This window comes from Pelodiscus sinensis, chromosome 12 (genome assembly GCF_049634645.1).
Source record: "Pelodiscus sinensis isolate JC-2024 chromosome 12, ASM4963464v1, whole genome shotgun sequence".
In the NCBI taxonomy this organism is placed as follows: domain Eukaryota; kingdom Metazoa; phylum Chordata; order Testudines; family Trionychidae; genus Pelodiscus; species Pelodiscus sinensis.
The window spans coordinates 21,493,634-21,514,146 of NC_134722.1; the positions used below are offsets into that span (position 1 = coordinate 21,493,634).

Consider the following 20,513-nt stretch of genomic DNA (forward strand, 5'->3'; position numbering starts at 1 on the left):
AGATCCTTTAACATGGTAGCAGTATTTGGCCTTTAAAATACACAAAATATTACAAACTGCACATTAATTTTCACAAGCAAACAAAAGTAATTTCAATCAAATACCAATGTCCAGTATAAAAGAGAATGCAATGGGCCAAATTCTGCCCTCTGTTACACCAGAGAGAACATAGAGTAACTCCATTGGCATCCCTCTGTCTAGATTTTTATACTGCACTCATTATTGTATGCCCAGCACTGAGGTATCATATGTAACCAAGGGCTTGTCAATGGCTCTGCAGTGCGGGTTAGAGGGGTGTGAGCTGCAGCGCATACTAAAATATTGCTCTGTAATTTCTCCACGTAGACCCTGCTTGTGCTAACTAAAATGTACCTAGTTCACATTAATGTAGTTTCGACTGGTGGACTTTGTAGTTCACACTAACAGGGACTGCAATGGAGTAGTTACAACGAAGCACTTGAGGGCATGCAGCAACTCGCACCCCCATAGTCTGCACTGTGAGTCAATGTAGAAAATCCAACATGAGTCCCATGCTTATATATGTGTGTATCTGTCAGCTATCTCTCAGTTTGAAGGACATCCCTCAACTTAGTCCCAAAATTACCTACTTTCAAGACAGATATGGAATCCTCAAACTCTCGTTGTTGAAAATTATCACCTCAGAAATAATGAAGTGTGAGTTATTCACACTAATGGACAGAATTGCTCAATATTTTAAGTTTCTTGAGTGACTAAATTTTCTTGTGTCAACTCATTTTGTGTCTGTGTCTCAGACTATATCCTAGCAGGCAATGGGCAGGTTGAGAGGCTTGCACTGGTATTGCTGAATCAGTGGAGCTATTCTGGACCTACACCAGTCTAACTGAGAGCAGAATTTGCCTCAATTCAAGTCAAAATCCTTGACAAAGCAAAAATTCTCACATAGCCTGACATTCTTTATTGAGTCTGATTTTTAAGCAAGATTTTGAGCAAATATTCAGTATCAAAGGTGCTCTTATAAAAAATGAAATATTAGTCCTAAAGAACATTTATGCTCACATCACTTTTGTAACGTATGTAAACTGTGTCAAAGATATAGAACAGAATTCCTGAATAGAAATTGAAATGCTAACCTGGGGTCTGCTGATGAACTATGTCTTCTGGATCCTGCAGATGAATGAAGACAACAAGACCAGCTGCTCCAAACAGCAAGATGAAGGAGAACATACACGTCAGCCTCATAATTATTGCTCTCAAACCAATCCACTTTTGACCCAGGAAAATGAACTGCATGCAATCTCCACGACACACTCTTCACTCATAGTCTCATCTTCTAGGCTGCCATTCCATTATAATACCATCTACAAGAGAGAAAAAAAAAACACCCACGTACACCATTTATTTTTTCATATCCTTTTGCAAAGAGAGCTTGTTTGTTTTTCTTTAAGAGCTCATAGTTGATCTGCATATCAACCCAGTGAATCTAATTGCATGCATCTGGTCAATTTCTACCTTATTAGTTTGTTTTTCATAATGTATGTAACATTTTGTGTTTTCCACTTGTTTAGAGGAAACCAGAATATTTTAAAAAAAAGTGTAACTTGGGATAATGATCATATGCTGGATTGACAGAAACCCCTTTTTAACATCCTGTTTGCTCCAACTGAAGTATGTGTCACTTTTTTTTTTCACTTGTTCAACAATATGAAAACATAAAGGGTGACAACGTGGGGAAAATGATTGCATGAGCTACATCCTGCACAGAAAACATGGAGAGAATGACAGAAACAGTTTGCAGGATTCTGCATCATGTCATAGGAAAATGACTTTTTCTAAAAAGACTCCGTATTGTAGGCCAAATAGGTATCCCATTTATAAATCTAAGTGAGCATCCTGACCAAAGGAAATTGTGTATCCTACGGGTGGTAATGACCCAGATGTTTGGGTCATCTTTATCTAGCTTGGACAAAACATTCCACGTGAACCTGGCTGGCATTGGCAGGACAGGTGGATTGTATGAACTATTAGTGTATTCCCTTTCTAAGATCTATGAAAGAGTTTATGGGCTCAGCTCTGCAAATACTCTCAGGCATAGCACTTATTACTGTACATAATCCCAATGAAATTGGAATGGGGCTAGTCACTAAAGCCCCAATTCAGCTAAGCACTTAGGTAAAAGACTGGACTCAATAGTACTACTTGTGCTTGATAATAAGCACAAGATTAAGTGTCTTTCTATTTCGTCACTTAAGTATCTGCAGGGTCAGACACCATGATCCTGTCTAAACGTAAATTAAATGTAGTAATAACTGGATGATACAAGGGGTACAGATTTCACAATTTACCTACAATTTCAACCAAAAATATTATATGGAATTGTTTATACTAAAATGAACAAATTGTGGAGAGGGGAAAAAGAAAGGGAATATCCAAAAGAATGACATTGCATTACTAAACTCCAGGAACAGAGGACAAATACGTTTGTGGTGTCATCTGTAGAATGATCTTCAGCATTGTTATATTTCTTAGAATAGATCTCTTTAGTAGAAATGTTGTTTTAATTTTAGATCACCATTGTATTATTTAGGAAACATGTCATAATCAGAAATATTTTATTCTTTCTGGGCCTGTCAGGTCCAGTTTAATGGAACACACAGTTATCTCTATTAGCAATTATAACATAATAGTGTGCCTTAATTTGAGTTTTAGAAATTCCATTTCTGAGCAAAATGAGAGCCCTTAGCAAAACCTGATTTCCAAAAGAATAGAATTTACTCTTCATTTTTTTTCTGGTTTGTTTAAAAGTTTGTATTCAAACAAAAAGCAGAGTTGAAAGTCATAGAGGTCACCCCAATGTTCCTATAAATACACCATTCTAATTAATATTATGTAATAAGTACATTGTATCATACATCCCAGAGGCCCTTTTCAGGATCAGTATCCCATTGCGTTACACACACATGGTCCTCTCAATATGCAACATTTAGTAAAAGCTACAAGCTACATATGCATATACTGAACAGAAAATAGTCCCATATTATTATTTTATCCCAGTGAAAGTCCGTTAATTCACCATGAGCAAATAAAGAGAGACCCAGTGAAAAAGAAAAAAGGAGTTATCCTCCCACAACAAACTGTCAACAACAACACAAACCTCAAAAAGCTCTAAATTATGGGTTTGGGCTTTTCCCATCTCTACTTTCCTGTAATTATTTTTGTACTCAGTTGACTTTAATTAACTTGCCACAGGCTTATAAACCTGGTGAATGAGAATAACTTTTTATACATGCTAGCAAACAGGGGACTGCAAATGGAAGTTTGAGAGTGAAAGAAGGAGATCCCCCTGTCAAACAAACAAGGTGTGATACCAAACCTGTGGTGAATGAGCTTCTTTGGTTTTTTGCTAATTGTATTTCCATTTCAGATTATTTTAAAGTTACAGGGTCAGTTGGGATTGTGGTTTGGGGACTGTCTGAGCCTTGTTCCTTAGATTAACCTTCATCATTTTTGATCAGCTTCTATGAGCTGCATGATCATGTTCCGCCTGTGTGATTAACAAGGAGACTTAGAAGAGAAGGCCTTAAAAGCCAGAGGCTAAGTGACCAAGAGGAGCTAGCAAACAGGGAAGTTTGTAAGAGGGAGTCATAATAGAATTGCTCTGATTAGGAAAACTGCATCACCAGTTGCTCTTGTCTCCTCCACTTGTATCTGTATCCAGACAGATGGAAGCCTCTACCCAGATATTAGTGTGGATTTGCAGAGGCTGTGCCTGCATTTCCAACTCTCTGAAGCCAGGGAAAGAATAAGTTAAAAATTCCTTAGATAAGTAGATGTTTTCAAGTCATTAGGACCTGGAGAAATACAGCCTAGAATATTCAAGGAGCTGACTGAAGAGATCTGAGCATTAAGTGATTATTTTTGAAAAAAATAAAAGTTAGAGTAGTCCCATGATACCTTAGAGACTATGGGTATGTCTACACTACCCCGCTAGTTCGAACTAGCGGGGTAATGTAGGCATACCGCACTTCCAAATGAAGCCCGGGATTTGAATTTCCCGGGCTTCATTTGCATAAGCCGGACGCCGCCATTTTTAAATCCCGGCTGGTTCGAACCCCGTGCCGCGCGGCTACACGCGGCATGAACTAGGTAATTCGGACTAGGCTTCCTAGTTCGAACTACCGTTACTCCTCGTGGAATGAGGAGTAACGGTAGTTCGAACTAGGAAGCCTAGTCCGAACTACCTAGTTCATGCCGCGTGTAGCTGCGCGGCACGGGGTTCGAACCAGCCGGGATTTAAAAATGGCGGCACCCGCCTTATGCAAATGAAGCCTGGGAAATTCAAATCCCGGGCTTCATTTGCAAGTGCGGTATGCCTACATTACCCCGCTAGTTCGAACTAGCGGGGTAGTGTAGACATACCCTAACTCATAAGGTGCTATAAAAGTTACAAACTAATAGGGCTACCCCTCTGAATTATTTTTGAAAAGTAATGAAAGATGGGTAAGAGTTCGGAGGACTGGAAAAAGGGGAAATATAATGCTAATCTATAAAAGGGGGAATAAGGACAACCCAGGGAATTATAGACCAGTCATCTTAATTTCAGTACCTGGAAAGAAAATGGAGCAAATAATTAAGCAAAATCAATTTGCAGACACCTAGAAGATAAGGTAATAAGTAACAATCAACATGAATTTGTCAAGAACAAAACCAATCAAACCAATCTAATAGCTTTCTCTGACAGGCTACCACATCTTCTGGAGAGGGGGCAAGCAGTAGATGTGGTATATCTTGAAGTACAATGTGAGGTACTATGAAGTGGGTGCATAAATGGTTAGAAAATCATTCCCACAGAGTAGTTATCAGTAGCTTCACAGACAAGCTGAAAGGGCATATCAAATGAGATTTTACATGGATCAGTTCTGGGTACAGTTCTGTTCAATATTTTCACCAATGATTTAGATATTTGCAGATTAGACCATGATGAGAAGGATTGCCAGTGGGTAGGATTGCAATTCAAAATGATCTGGACAAACTGGAGAAATGGTCTGAAGTAAATAATATGAAATTTAATATGGACAAATGCTAAATGTTCCACTTAGGAATGAACAATACTACTAAAAATCAGTACTTCAGAAAGGGTTCTGGGGGCCTGTGATGGGGTGGATTGTGATGGGATGGACTAAGTCCTGATGCCCCCTACAGGAGGCTAGAGGCCTTGCCATACCCCACCCCAGCAAGAGGAGCAGAAGAGAGGTTCTCCAGGCAGGGTAGAGTGGCTGCCTCCACAGTGGCCAATCAAGGCCCAGCAGACCACTAAATATGGTCAATAGTGTAACTCTGTTACAACGAAAGTGAACATCGTTCTGGGATGTATTAGTAGGTGTGATGTAAAGCAAGACATAGGACAAGAAGTGTCTTTCACTCTCCTCTATGCTAATTTAGGCCTCAACTGGAATATTGTGTCTAGTTCTGGGGAGATGTGGACAAATTGGAGAAAGTCCAGAGAAGAGCAACAAAAATGATTAAAGATCTAGAAAACATGACCTAAGGAAAGATTGAAAAAAAAAATGGGCTGCTTTAGTCTGGAGAACAGAAGACTGAAGGGGATGTGATAACAGTTTTCAAGTGCATAAGTTGTTACAAGGAGGGGGTAGAAAAATTAACCTCTGAGGATAGGACAAAAAGCAATAGGCTTAAATTGCAGCAAGGTTGATTTAGGTTAGACATTAGGAAAATTGCCTAGGGAGGTTGTGGAATCTCCATCACTGGAGATTTTTAAGAGCAGGTTGGACAAATGCCTGTCAGGGATGGTCTAGATAATACTTCATTCTGCTTTGAGCACACAGGACTGGACTCTCAAGGCCCCTTCCAGTCTCACAGTCTATAATTCTATGCTAGGCATGCATTCCCCAAGCCTTTCTAAATCCAGTGTTTAAATTACGGAAGCCTGAACTCTAAAACCAGTTATACACAAAAATGAAATATGCTTGTTAGGAAAATACCAAACAGAGATTATTAAAAGACTCTAATCATATGTAATCTTTAAACTGGTCAATAAGATAAAATCAATATTGGGATTTATACAATATTATTGCAGGTACAGCACATGAATGTAGGCTGCTTGAATGTTTCCTTTCTAGCTTCCATTGTTAAGCTGACCATAACTCTCCATAGACAGTAAAATTAACTGTCTTACATAGTGGCTTACTCAGAACATGTAAGAATGCAGTGAAATGTATGCAATTTATACTCCATCTACACTTTTTCTGATGGATAAATCCCTTTCTACCAATCAAGTTTTTATATAATTGCCCATCACCATGGTATCTGAGTACTCTGTCCTTGAAAGTGGCAGGAGTATGTGCATGTGGTGATACTTAGCACCTTCCAGACATTCATTAATTGCTATAACACCTGTGAGAAAGGTAAGTATTAGTATCAAACCAGAGAAAGGTATTATTGTCACATTAAAAACCCAAACATTTAAGAAAATGTACTGTGGTTCACGGGAAAAACATGATCTACGATTGCATGAATATTTTAGCTGAATTTTCAAAAGCTTTATTTGCAAAGGTAGAAGTAGACTTAATTCATTCATGCTCCCAGGTGATATTGAAAGCAAATTAGAATGGCAGAAATGTCATTGGAAATGAACGTGATGGGAAAACCATATTGCATTAGCTGTTTTACTGGAGATGAACTAGATTAGTATATACCATAGAGTGAGAGGTTGTTGAAAATGAATTACCTGCAACATGTCACACAAACAGATAGGTCATAGAAGGCGGACCTCAGTCTTTTGACAGACAGCTGTTTTCATTTTAAATAAAAACTAGGGGGTGGTGGCTCCTGCTTGCTATGATCGCCAACCTCCATCTCCAGGGGTAGGCAGTCCCGGCTCTCCTCCTGGCTGCCAGGGAGGGTTGGGCTGAGGTGTGGCAGCCCCAGCCTTCCCCCCTCCCTCCTGGTCACTGGGGCAGCCCTAGCTCCCTGCCCCACCCTCGGCTGTCAGGCAGGGCTGAGGCCAGCCCAGTCCTGGCTCTCTCCCCCCCCCACCCCCGCCCGCAGTCTGTACTTCAGTTTCATCCCCCTGCCCCCATTCCTGCACTCACCATCCTCCCTATCCCTACTCCTCCCCGCACTGCCTATCCCTATCCCCACCTCCTTCCTCCATTCCTACATCCCCATCCTTCCCTAACCCCACCCGTATGCTGCTCATCCCATCTCCATTCCTATATCCCCTCATCCCTACCACCACCCCCCTACACACTGCCTATTCCTCTTCCTCCCTCCCATCACACACCCTGCCACTTCCCATGAATTCATTGAACTATGTGCACGCCCCCTCCAGGAGCACCAATAGGCCAGGTAGCACAGCCCTGGCCACCACAGTAGGAGCCACAGCCCGCCCCCAGCCCAATCTTTCTGCATGGGCCTGTTGGGGCAGCTTTGCTCTGTGGTGAGCCCAGGGAGCCCAGAGTGCAGAGCTGCTGCTCTGGAGAGCTGGGAAGCATCCAGGGTGCAAGACCTTGCCCAGCTTGCACCAGGCCTGGGAGAGCATGCCTGAGCTCGGGTCACGCAGAGCCAAGCCACGTGGCAGGCATGTGAGCTGGAAAGGCTGGGGGCATGGCCCAGAGGCAGGCAGACATTGCTCCAGGGGGCACACAGAGTCAGAGCTCCTGGGAGAGCACACTGGTCTGGGTCACCGGCACAAGCCGGAACCACTCACTCAGGGGAGACCTGCAGCGTGGCCCCCAAGCACTGTGGTCAGGCTGCACAGAGCCAAGCTGCATGGTAGGCTGGGGAGTGGGGCCCAGAGGCAGGCAGACGCTGGTCCAGGGGGTGCATGGGGATGGAGACACCTCTACCCCTCATTTCATGAAGTGGTCACATGGTCAGAGCTCCTGTGGATGCAGAGTGACATGATGACATCACTCTGTCATCCTGCAGGAAACCTTTTTTTTATAGAGAAAGATTAAAATGAATGTTATTGAGAGTACCTGAGAGGAGTGGCAATGAATTGTAGTAGTGCTTTAATGATCTTCTAGAAACTTATAGGTTAAACATAATACTGTGAATGAACTGACATCTGTCAATAATACATTAATTCCAGAAATGCAAAAAGAAACAATTTGTTGAAAACTTCAGTGAAAAGAAAAATGTTTCCTTTGCTTTAAATTATTTGGCTGAAATGTGAAAGGCAGTCTCTAGTCAGGTGCCTGATAAGATGGGTTTGTTTACTGATTCATGAGTATCCCTCTCCCCCCAATTCTCTTGGGGTGTGTCTAGACTACATGCCTCCTTCGACGGAGGCATGTAGATTAGCGAGATCGGAAGAGGGAAATGAAGCCGCGATTAAAATAATCGCGGCTTCATTTAAATTTAAATGGCTGCCCCGATCTGCCGATCAGCTGTTTGTCGGCAGATCGGGGGAGTCTGGACGCGATGCCCCGACAAAGAAGCCTTTCTTCATCGACACAGGTAATCCTGGTTTCACGAGGCTTACCTGTGTCGATGAAGAAAGGCTTCTTTGTCGGGGCATCGCGTCCAGACTCCCCCGATCTGCCGACAAACAGCTGATCGGCAGATCGGGGCAGCCATTTAAATTTAAATGAAGCCGCGATTATTTTAATCGCGGCTTCATTTCCCTCTTCCGATCTCGCTAATCTACATGCCTCCGTCGAAGGAGGCATGTAGTCTAGACACACCCTTTATCATCCATCCAGAAGAATGAAACTGATACATGTATAAACTAAGCTTCTGCCTGAATTCTCCAGCTAGAAGTGTAGGAACTACATTTTGGAATAGACCAGTGGTCGATCTAGACCAGTGTCTTGTTTCCAGTAGTGACCAGTATTAGTAACTTCAGAGGAAGAAGGAGAAAACACTTCTGAGGACAGTCATGGTGTAACATGGCCACAGGGAAAGTTCGTTTCCTCTTTAATTATAGCAGTGGTAAACAACTTGCAGTCTGAGGGCCACATTTGCCCTATTGGGGTTCTGTGTGTGGCCCACAAGACATTTTGTTTACATTTCCCATGTGCAGAGTTGCCAGATTCTGCTGGTTTCTCTGTGTCATTTGTTTCATACCAGTATTACTAAAGTGACACGCATGTAAAGCCAGGACATGTGAAGTGAGGTGTGTGCTGGTTGCACACAACCTTGACTGTGAAAGCTGTGTGCTCCCTCTGCATCCAATCAGTGTTGCTATAGGTTCAATCAGAGTACTCCACAAATTCTAGGTACGCAAGTGCAGTTAGCAAAACTACCCACTCCTGGGAGACCGTCTTGGTTACAACAATCTTGCAGCCCACTAAGATGAAGGAGGGCCACTCATGTGGCCCACTCATTAGCCTAGGTTGCCCATTACTGAGATAGAGGCTGGCTTATGTTTGTGCACACCCAGTATCTCTGGCATGTAATGTTTTGGAAAACATAGTTTAAGGGATGTGATTTCCACAGCAATGCAAATAATTGTTTTCCAAAGGCTCCATCACTGACAAAGAGATGAAAGAACATTCTTTACTCCCTTGTGTGGACTACTAGTTGCCAGATCCTGTGCACTGAGGAACAGTAGCTGTCAATAAGCTGCTGCCCCATTTTCTGTGCAGACTGGGGAGGGGAGGGTCGTGGGTAAAGATGTGGCACCTCCCCACTACCACATTGGTTTGTGGTGGAAGGTGAAGTAAACTGTGCCAGGAAAAAGGCTACTACCACTTACTTCCCCCCTGGAGCAAAGGTAACACAAAATCAGAATGTGACTCTGAGGCATGATTTAATCTTTGCTGTCCTGGTTGGGCAGTGCAGCTGTGTACTGCCCCCTGTTCAGGCTGGATTGCATGATGCCTTCCAGCCTCAAGTGAAGAAACGCATGCAGACTAGTGTTGATATCTGCTTGATATTACACATACATTGAGTCAACAAAATGCTCACTTTGTTTACAAACACTTACTGATTGCTCAATTAGACAATTACACATCTCACAAATCAAGGTAAACGTCTTGTTCACATGCACAACATAAACTTAATTTCTCATGCCATGTGAACTCCAAAACAAAAGCTCCAAACATAGAGGAGTCAAAGCCTTACAGCTGTATTCAAACAATCACTGTAGCACAGAAGCATCTGCATCTTTCCAAGGCTGGGATTGATGCTTCCCCTACCAGATGCATGATCTATTGCATGAGCACATATACCTCTGCTCTATTTGTCCTGGCTCTTCTTATCTTTCCTGCCTGCAAAAGTGTGAGTACCTACTAATGAATATGGCATCTCCCAGTTTAAAGCTGCATGCTAGCAACATTTTAAAGTAGTTAAGGAGACTGACCCAGTCAAATTGATCCACTGTGCTAGTCCAGAGATGTATTTTTATAATGTGTCACATCTATAATGAAATCAGGAAATGAAAACAAAACAGTGCAAACATACTAAGGACTGGGAAGACTGAGGTAGAAGATGTTGTTAGGGGTTGGGAAGCTATTATAGGACTTCTGTGTCTTATCTTGAATGCTGCCTGTGTGGTGTGGACTTGAGTGGATTATCATTGCTAGGCACACCAGCTTGGGGAGAGAAAACTTCCTTTGATCTGAAGCTAAGTAAGACACACATTCCTTTTACTCTACCTCAGACTGCTTCCCAGGCACCAAGTCCTCCCATCTTCCAGGAATCCACTCTGCTTTACTCCTGACCTGCAGTGTCTATTACATTGGCCAGGATATCCATCTATGGCTACGTCTACACTGTTTGTTTTTTGTGGAAGAGGAAATGCAAATGAAGTGCTCATTAGCAAATCTCACGCTCTCATTTGCATATTCTCTTCCGATCCTTTTTGTGGAAAAGGTTTTTGTGAAAAAAACCCCACAGTGTAAACAGGACCATTTTTTTTTAAAAAAAAAAACAACCTTTTGTGCAAGATCCCTTATTCCCCCAAAAATGAGGTTTACAGGATCTTGCGCAAAAGGGTTTTTTTTTTTTCAGAAAAATGGCCCCATCTACACAGCATTTTTTTTTCGCAAAAACCTCTTCTGCAAAAAGGATCGGAAGAGAATATGCAAATGAGAGTGCGAGATTTGCTAATGAGCGCTTCATTTGCATTTCTGCAAAAAACAAACAATGTAGAGTAGCATAAGAGAAGAGATAGGAGTATCTCTATCTGCTACATGTATTTTCTGCTAAGGTGGATTTCAAATACAAATACTGAATCAGAGAGGAAGAGATTACAAATCTCTCATTTAGTCACTGCCAGCTTTTTCCTTTCAGGGTAGGAAACAATAATTAAACCCAACCATTAAGGCCATAGTTCTTTACTTTCTGTAGCACAGAGAAACCAGAGTAGGAAACCACTAGGGCCCTTAGTGAGCTCAGCTTTCCAATCTGTAATGGAGGAACTATTGGGGAGTAGCTTGTCACACACTACTCTTCTCACCCATGCATTCACTACATATTCTGATAAAAATTATTTAAAAAAAATTGTTTTCAGTTGATACCAGAAAAACAATGGAAAAAACCCAGGTGTGTTTCCAAATGAATATTTTCCATTAGAAATTTCCTCCTGGAAAAATCAGTTGTTTTGACTGAAAATTTTCAATTCAAGATTTTTCATTTGTGGGGGAAATGGTTTTTGGATCACCAACATGTAAGAGTGAAAATACAAAATGGGACTTGAAATTGGGAAGCCTAAGCGCATGGAAGTTGTAAGTGGGTTACGCAGGTTATACCTACGAGCCAGTGCTCCTTGTATTGAATGGGGGAGTTATAGCTCCCTCCTCTCTCAAACTCCAGCGTCAGGATTCTTTACACCTGCCATGGAACACCAAAGGGCACTTATTTTTTAACAAAGTATTTTGAATTTGTTCCCCATTGCAATATGCCTTTGATATAGACATTTTGATGGGCCAGCTCAGCACTGTCAGATTTCAGAACCGGCCTAACAGTTAGAATTCAAGGAGTGAGAGAGAGAGTCTTACCTGTTTTATGATTTTATTCATTCTCCTTTTAACCTCTGAGATTTGCTGAAAGTCACTTGAGCAGGCAGGAATTGAGGTTCCAATGAATTGGAACTCTTGTCTGTACCTGATGATCTGGCTTCCATTTCCCTATACAGGGAAATTGCTGACCTGACCATCTATGTTATGTGCCACTAGTAACACAACTTCAGTGTTTATTTTAAATTATGAAGAACCTATTGACTTTTACTTGCTTTCTTCTCCAGCCATTTATGCCCTTAGACATCTTGATTTTCAGTCTCAAAATGGGTGTTTCTAACATTACAAAGATTCTGTGAGTTACAAGGGCTTATTTTAACTTGTATTAAGGCAAATCCACATCCCACAAAGACAACAACCTATGAAAAATTCTAGCTGTGCTTGATGGCAGTTATTTTGATTTTCCCTTTTGTGAAACACTGAGTTTGTCAAAGATCAATGAGACAAATTCTGAGTAGCCTCTTCCCATCAATTTAGAGCTGTCCATTGATATTACTAACAGGTGCATTCATCCAAGTTTGAACTCGCTGCTGAGGTTTGACATAACTATCAAAGACTATAACATTTTTCTACAGGATTGGAAGTGAAAAACAAGGTGTCAATGGGTGAAAAACACAACAGCCACCTATCCATTTCCCATCACATATTGCAACAAGAAGCAGGCACTTCTGATTTCTGCCTTCATATACTATTAAAGGCAAAGAATGGACAGCACTCAGTAAATAATCCAAATAATCTTTTCAGAATTACTTCTCTGTTTCTGAATGCAAATTACTACAGGAGCCACATGTTACTTATCTCCTCAAAACTACACTGAATCATTAACAAGTTAACATGCACACTTTCTCACAAAACATTTGTAGGCCAAAAACCAAAACAGAACAAAACCTCCCTGAAGCATTTTACATTTGAAATTAAAAACTTTTCTTTGTTTCAAATGAACATTTTACTGGAGCCATGTAGTGACTGTGTACATAGTAAATTTTTTAGCCTTCTGGCTTCCTTCAGCACCAGAATAGAAATAATGAAAATTCTGATGTTTAGACCCACTAGATCCAAGGAAAGCCTCTGTCTCATGCTGTCCTTTAAATTATGCTGCCAAACCCAGAATGGGAGAGAGGCTTTGTAAGAAAGAGCCAATTACAGATTGGAACACCACTGCCCCTTTTCCCCAGTTAAATATTTAAACTGAGGCCAAGTTTTCAGGAGTGCTTTTTTGTGGATTCTCATGGCCATGATTCCAGCTCACACTCTGAATTGTGTTTCACTGGGATATCTCCTTTATCAGATTGCCAGCTGCACACAAGGGCTACGTCTAGACTGGCATGATTTTCCGCAAATGCTTTTAACGGAAAAGTTTTTCCGTTAAAAGCATTTGCGGAAAAGAGCGTCTAGATTGGCACGGACGCTTTTGCGCAAAAGCACTTTTTGCGGAAAAGCGTCTGTGCCAATCTAGAAGTGGTTTTGCGCAAGAAAGCCCCGATCGCCATTTTCACGATCGGGGCTTTTTTGCGCAAAACAATACCGTGTTGTCTACACTGGCTCTCTTGCACAAAAGCATTTGCGCAAGAGAGCTTTTGCCAGAATAGGAGCAGCATAGCATTTCCACAAGAACACTGACAATCTTACATGAGATCGTCAGTGCTCTTGCGGAAATTCAAGCGGCCAGTGTAGACAGCTGGCAAGTTTTGCTGCAAAAGCAGATGCTTTTGCAGAAAAACTTGCCAGTCTAGACGCAGCCAAGGAGTTCTTGGCTTTAACCTGCCCTGAAACAATGGTCACCGCTGAACCATTTCAGAAATCCCAGGGCAGGTGCTGTTATCTCTTTTGTCTCTGGCAGATGAAGGACAACTTATGACTCCAGACATGGTTTGCAAACTATGGACCATATTGTAAATCAGCACTCATTTTGATCCCTTGTTGATGGCATCTTAGACTTAACAGAAGTCACTTCCAAAGCTACTCTCTAGCTCACTAATCTGGACATGGTTATTTGGATGTTGCTAATTGCCTCTTCAGCCATGCAAAATATGACACTCCTCCCCCTTCACCAATTCCCCTAAATGTGCTTCAGGCCTTCCTTGATGAACTCTGGAAGCTCCAACTCAAAAGTCCCCAGCAAATAAGCATTGGCGGTAGAGGAGGCTGGACCTGTTCTCTACCCTTCCAAGACATCTAAGGTTTAGGAGGCCAATGTGCCTCCTCTTCAAGATGTCAGTGATGTCTACATAGAGAGGGAGGAATGGGATTTTTCTGTGGACTGTTGAAGGGAGGGGAGGAAAATGAAACAGGACCACAAGGCTGCTGAAGTCCTTCATACATGTAGATTCAAATATTTTCCTCTTAACTGATGGATTAATATCATAATTGAATTCCAAATCTCCTAGGTTTTGCCTGTGTATTTTCAATAGTGATTTTGCAACTGGGGTGAGATTTGAGTGCTTTTGTGTATAGCTTGTTTTGCTACAATGATGCTGGTTTGCTGTATACCCTTATTTAATTTTGCTCCATAAGCTAGTGTTTGCATTTCTTAAATAGTATTCCCCTTGTTCTAGAAGCAAAAATTATTTTAAAACAGAGAATAACAATTCTGTTTGTGAGTCATAAAAAAGCAGGTGAAAAATGGGAACTGTAAAAAGCTCCATGCTCCTGTGAATCCAAAACCCCTATCAAAACCAGAGGTGGTTTTAATTCTGCACTTGAGAAAACAAAACACAAAATCAGAGCTTCTGTGAAAGCAAAGGGAATACTATCCCTGGCTCATTCTGGCTCTCGTTCATTGTGATGCTACTATGGTAACTTCAGGAAAAAAAGAAAATAGCCTTCATAACCTTGAAATGGGAGCATTGTGTTGTGGCAGTTGCATAGCTTTCTTTATTAACCTAAACAACTTTCACAACAATGTACATCTGGCTGTTTTCACTTAATACTGGTCTTTTTAATCCTTCTAGCGATGATGACTAATTTGTTTCTTTGTGAAACATTTCAAACACTTCCTTCCTAATGAGGATGATCTCCATCTGTTTTTTCAAGGTACTTGTTCACTTATTCTATAAATATTTCTTAGCGATAACTTATTTCCCTTGATATGGGAAGTCAAAATGAAGCAGCTAATTCAAAAGACAATTATAATATTGAAATCTGGTTGGAAATTTTTTCCTGTTAAAAAATTTCAATTGAAATATTTGTTTCTCATAGGAGATTTCAGATAAACGTTTTCATTTTGTATTGAAGTACCATACAATTAAATGAAATTTTTTTTTGGTTTTGACCCACAATATATTTTGTTTGTTTTTCTTAGACTGAAAAATATTGGTGATCGTTTTTATTTTTGGATATTTATGGATTTTTCCCTCTGCTTGCTTTCTTTGCTGTTTCTCAACTTTTTTTAAGTTTGGAAAATTAAAAATGTGTGAAAAGTGGATCCAGTGGGGAGCAGGGAGAAGGGGAGAAAGGTAGACTAAAAAAAGAAGAGAAATGAAAGGGGGAAAAAATGAACTACTGAAAAGTTTTATTTAAAAAAATTAAACTAATGTCTTTTTCGTTTTATAATTTTTGTTCATAAGAAACTGCTTAACTTTCCCATCAAAAATTTTAAAAATAAGTGTAAATCAATCTTTTCATCTGAAAAATGTCTATTTTGATGTAGAAAATGTATATTTTCTGATGGGGAGAAAATTTTGGTTGAAAAAATTTGAGCAACTCTAATAATAACAGCACTGGAAGAAGCACACCCTCCTAGAGTATGTTGACATAGTCAGGGGCAAGGAGCTTATCAGTCCTAGCTAACAGAGGAGCATTATAGGGGGCTCACAATAGCACTCTGAAAACAGTGGTGGAGACAGCACTTTGAAGTTACAGCATAGGCAGTTACTGAGGCTCTAAAGCCTAGAGATGGGGATGAGTGGGGAGAGGGGAAGGAAGGAGGTCTCATAGCCTGAGCCTATATTGCCAAAACTCTGTCGGCACAGCTATTTTTAGCACACAAGTGCAAACCCCACAAACTGAACTCTGTTGAGCCAGGCCAGGAGACTTGCTGATGTGGAATGTGTAGATGTACCGGTAGTTTTTATTCGTCACTTCCTTACTGGTCATTCAGCAACCAACAAGTTTCTAAACTCTGGAGAATGCTTGGGGGTCTAAGTGCAGCGCAGGAGTGCAATCTGAATTTTGTGTACAGATGAGCCCGTTGATGGTCCTCTGCCTGAACTGTATTCCCCTATTCTCCAGTTACAAGAGGGAGCTGGCCTTTATATTTACACTGAACCTTAGAGGTATGATTCCCAGTACAGACAGACCGACATCTGTGCTTGGACCCATTAGGTTAAACAGCCCTGGACTCAGGCAGCTTGTCTGAGCCACTATATATGCCACAGTGTCTACAAGCCTATGTTAGTACACTAACTGGATCTGGGTCACTGTGAGTGTGTTTGGCTATACTGCGAATCCGACCTCCCAGCTGCAGTGCAGAGGGATCAGCTCTCTCCTATGACATGGTCCCTGCCCAACACAAAGATACTCTGAGACTTATAGTCCAGCAACTCTGGAAACCAGCCAGATAAGAAATCATGCTGGATATAAAACTAGCTTGATTTCCTCAGTCTAGGGGTGATCAGAGAGATGGGTAGACCCTGCAATGAGTTCCTCTACCAAGCAGGACATCAGGAAAGATCAGTACACCTACCCTTCTCAGGTGAAGAGCTTTAAGGAAGAAACCTGACAAAGAAACCCAAGAGGAAGTCTTGGAAAGGCCATATACAAAAACCATTTGGGCATTGTGAGTGAAAGAAGACTAACCACTGGAGAAAGGACAGAAGGTCCCCTGATGACACACTTGTAGTCCCAGGAATCTGTGGACTGGTTGTGATTTATTAAAAAAATTATCTGTTTTTTCCTGTTTAATCTGGAAGAGGAGTCTAGAGAGCTAAAATTTACCACCCAATGAGAATACTGAAGCACCAGCCAGGTCTGATGCTGGAAAATCCAGTGGCATCTTCCCAACATAAAAAAGCTACCATGCACATTATATCCACACCATTAGAGACACGGACATTTTGCTCTTGGCAGGAATGGAATTGGGATTACACCCAATTGTTCCTCTGTTGAGAAGTTGGTTGGAGCAGAAGCCTTGTTCCAGGCTGAATAATGAGTTACTTGAAATACCTAGGATCTTTCTCTTTAAAACGTGTTTTATAATATTGGTAAAGTAGGAGAATTTTATCACTTGATTTGTTGTTACAAAATTCTTTTCAAGTCTGTTTCATCACACTAAATAATAACACATGCAAATTAAATACAACCAACAGCTAGACATACTTGTTTTTGTGTTGATAATATTGGAGAGATCATTACACGTAACCTGCAAAGTTTCCTTTATTACACTGATGTAGGAGTGGGATAACACTGATACAGGGTAAAAACCTAAGTTAAATCAATGTAATCAACATTAGACCCTGTTATGTAACTGCAGATCTTCCTGACTACCTGTATCTGCTGAGCTACAGGTTGGTTAAGAAATTCTCATGTAGAGATTCTCAGAAGAGCGACTTGTACTTTGTCAAAGGAGCTAATGATGTGACAGAGTCTTTCTAGTGAGCGAAAAGAGACCTAAGGATAAAATTTGTTTTTCCTCCACCTATACCAACAAATTGACTGTGACGTTGTGGGATATTTACCAGAGCTAATAAGAGCTTTAATTGCAGCAAATACTAACATTAAAGTAACTTAAAATTGGAGTTTCATTATAACCCTCTGTTTTAACATGTACGTCAATATTTTAAAGAGGATTCTTCTCATGTCCCATCCAAGCTCTTGGCTTTGAAGTGAACATTTTTAAGTTTCAGCAAAGTCTTGTCTGCCCTTCTTGAGTTGTGTAGAAGTCAAAAAGCATATTCATTTTCCAGAGCCTGGGATGTTCTCCCTCAGACAAATCAAAATGGCTGACCTTTACAACATGACATTTTCAGGTTCACTAAACAAAAGGGGGGAATCTATGATATACTGCAAAGGCATAGCCCAGGGGGAATGGAGGAATACGGTTCCGTTGTTCCTTTTGGGACTGGAGGAGAACCCTGGCATAATCTAGACCTGCACTGAAGAGCTGTTGATAACAGCAGCCTCCTCAAGCTGCCAAATGTAGCAGTGTATAAATCGCCACTGTCCTAAATACTACAGCCCAGCCCTGCAGGGCCAGTTTTAAGGGAATCACAAGCAAGGCAGTTGCCCTGAACATCAGTTTCTAGGGGGCGCCACATCATGGTGATACTTGGCAATTTGGTTTTTGCTCTGCTGATCTGATTGGCCAAACAAACGGGGTCAGCAGGACTGAAAATGCCTGGGGGCAACACTGCTGCTTTGACACACTCCTCCCTCCCTGATCCATCCACCAAATTGCTCCCTGCTCCAAAATTCATTAAGGGGTCCTAAGTAAACAAGCTTATGAGTGTTGTCCACAATTCCTGTGCTAGAGGAATTCTTCCCTGGCCAGAACCTGGACTACTTTAGGCATCTATTTCTGTGGTGTTTTTAAAATATATATATTATTTAATTAACATTCTTGAGCCTGGTCCTGCAAAGCCTTGCCCCTTTGAGTAATCTTCACTTATATGTGTAGGATGACTGAGGTTACTAGATAGCAAGAGACTTAGTTACTAAAAATAACATGAGGAGAAACTATTTTAAAGAAAACCCAACAGATTTTTGATATTTCTTGTTTTCAAGTTTAAATTAAGCGTTTGCTGTATTCTAAAATAGTATATTCATTTTTAATACTGCTACGTTTGTGAATTACAAACAATACGTGTGTGAGTGTTCTATACATTCCTATCAGCTGTAATACAGAACACCTGACTTGTAGCTGAGTATTTTTACAAGAGCAGAATACTATTAATTCATTAGAACAACAGCTAAAAGAACTCATCTTGACAGAAAAAGGAAAATAAGGTAAACATAACCTTTGTTTAGGGAACAATAATCATATGATTCATAGAGAGACCTTGAAACAGTTCAGGCTGGTTAAGAATTCATATCCAGTTGTTTACTAGGAGGGTGGGGACGTGTTGCTGCAAGGAATGAAATCTAAAATCACTATTAAAATACAAACAGTTACATTTGGGGTCTGATTCAGGCCCATTGATGTTCATGAGTCAATAGGAGCCTTTCTATACAATTCCCATTCAGTAGGCTCTGAATCAGGCTAAAAAAAGCAAAGCTATGAATGTAAATGAGTTGCCTAAATACTTTTGAGCAGTGTTTCTCAAAGTGGTCCGCGAAACGACTCTGAGAAATCAACTTGGGAGCCATGGAGCCTTGCGACTCCCATTGGCTACGATTTGCCACTTACAGCCTGGGGGCAAGTGGCATGTGCCAGGCTGCTGCTTCCCATGGCTCCCCTTAGCTGCAAATGGTAAACCGGAGCCAATGGGAGCCGCAAGGCTCCGTGGCCATGGAGCTGGAAAATAAACACACTGGAGCAGCCAGTTAGCAGGATTCTCAGAGTGGTTTCATGGACCACTTTGAGAAATACTGCTTTTGAGGATCACAAAAAGTCACAAAAGTGCTGATTTTATTATCTATCTTAGGCATTCCCATAAGCACAATCCCCATAGTATCTGAGTGCCTCACAATCAATAATGTAGTTATCTTTCCCTGTTAAGAAAGTGAAATATTATCTCCATTTTACAGATGAGTAACTGAGGCAGACGGTCAGTGGGAAGCCTGTGGTAGAGCAAAGAAATTGAACCTGGGTGTCGGAGGGAATATCTACTTTGCAATAAGAAATCCAGGCTGGCCAATATCAGCTGACTCATGCTTGTGGGGTGCAGGCTCTGGGATTATGAAATTGCAGCATAGATATTTGGACTTGGGCTGGAGCCCAGAGTATGGAACACAAGGGGCAGGGATGTTGGAGGGGGGCTGGAGCCCAAGCACAAATGTCTACCCTGCAGTTTTATAGATCTGCAGCCCAAGCCTGAGTCCAGTGACCTAGGTCAGCTGCAAGCGTTTAACTGCAGTGGAGAAATACCCTTAAAGTCGTAGACTAATACCTGAACCACTGAGCCATCTTTCTCCTTAATTATCAGCCTCAGATGAACCTTAAATCATCTGATTCTCTCTCATAAAATTTGTCTGCTTTAATAAATAAATAAATAAAAATAAAACATACCCGTGTGAAAAACTAACTCTACTGAAGTCAATGGCAAACTCCCATTAACTCCACTGGAGTCAGGATTTCAAAGATGCCTTCTGGGTGGTATCAAACCAACAAGCAAATGCTATTCAAGAGGAAACATGAAATACAGGGATGCTAATTTCAGTGTCCTAAGCATAATGGGGAACTGTGATAGCAAAGTGGATAATTGCCTCGGACCCGGCATTTTAAAAGGGCCCAGGGCTCTCGGCCACCACTGTGACTACTGCAGAAGCAGCAGCATTATCCGGAGTTCCAGGCCCTTTCACTCTTGGAGTCTTGTGTGGCGTGGTCAGTACTCAGGGCTGAATAGGGGAGTCTTGGCTCTGGCCCCACCCTTTCTATCTTTTTATAAGGAGTAA

At 41.3% G+C, this 20,513-nt stretch overlaps 1 protein-coding gene across 2 annotated transcripts in view; it reads right to left on the reverse strand.

Annotated features, from left to right (window-relative positions):
• The window catches only part of CHST8 (carbohydrate sulfotransferase 8), a 304,948-nt gene that overhangs the window by 234,609 nt on the left and 49,826 nt on the right, over window positions 1-20,513 (reverse strand). The window contains exon 2 of one of the 2 annotated variants that reach the window (XM_075940099.1): window positions 1,113-1,340. In XM_075940099.1, coding sequence (XP_075796214.1) covers window positions 1,113-1,272 — 160 coding nt within the window. In that variant the 5' untranslated portion in view covers window positions 1,273-1,340. Of the gene's footprint in view, window positions 1-1,112; window positions 1,613-20,513 lie in introns of those variants that run through there. The other variant, XM_075940100.1, reaches the window with a different exon arrangement.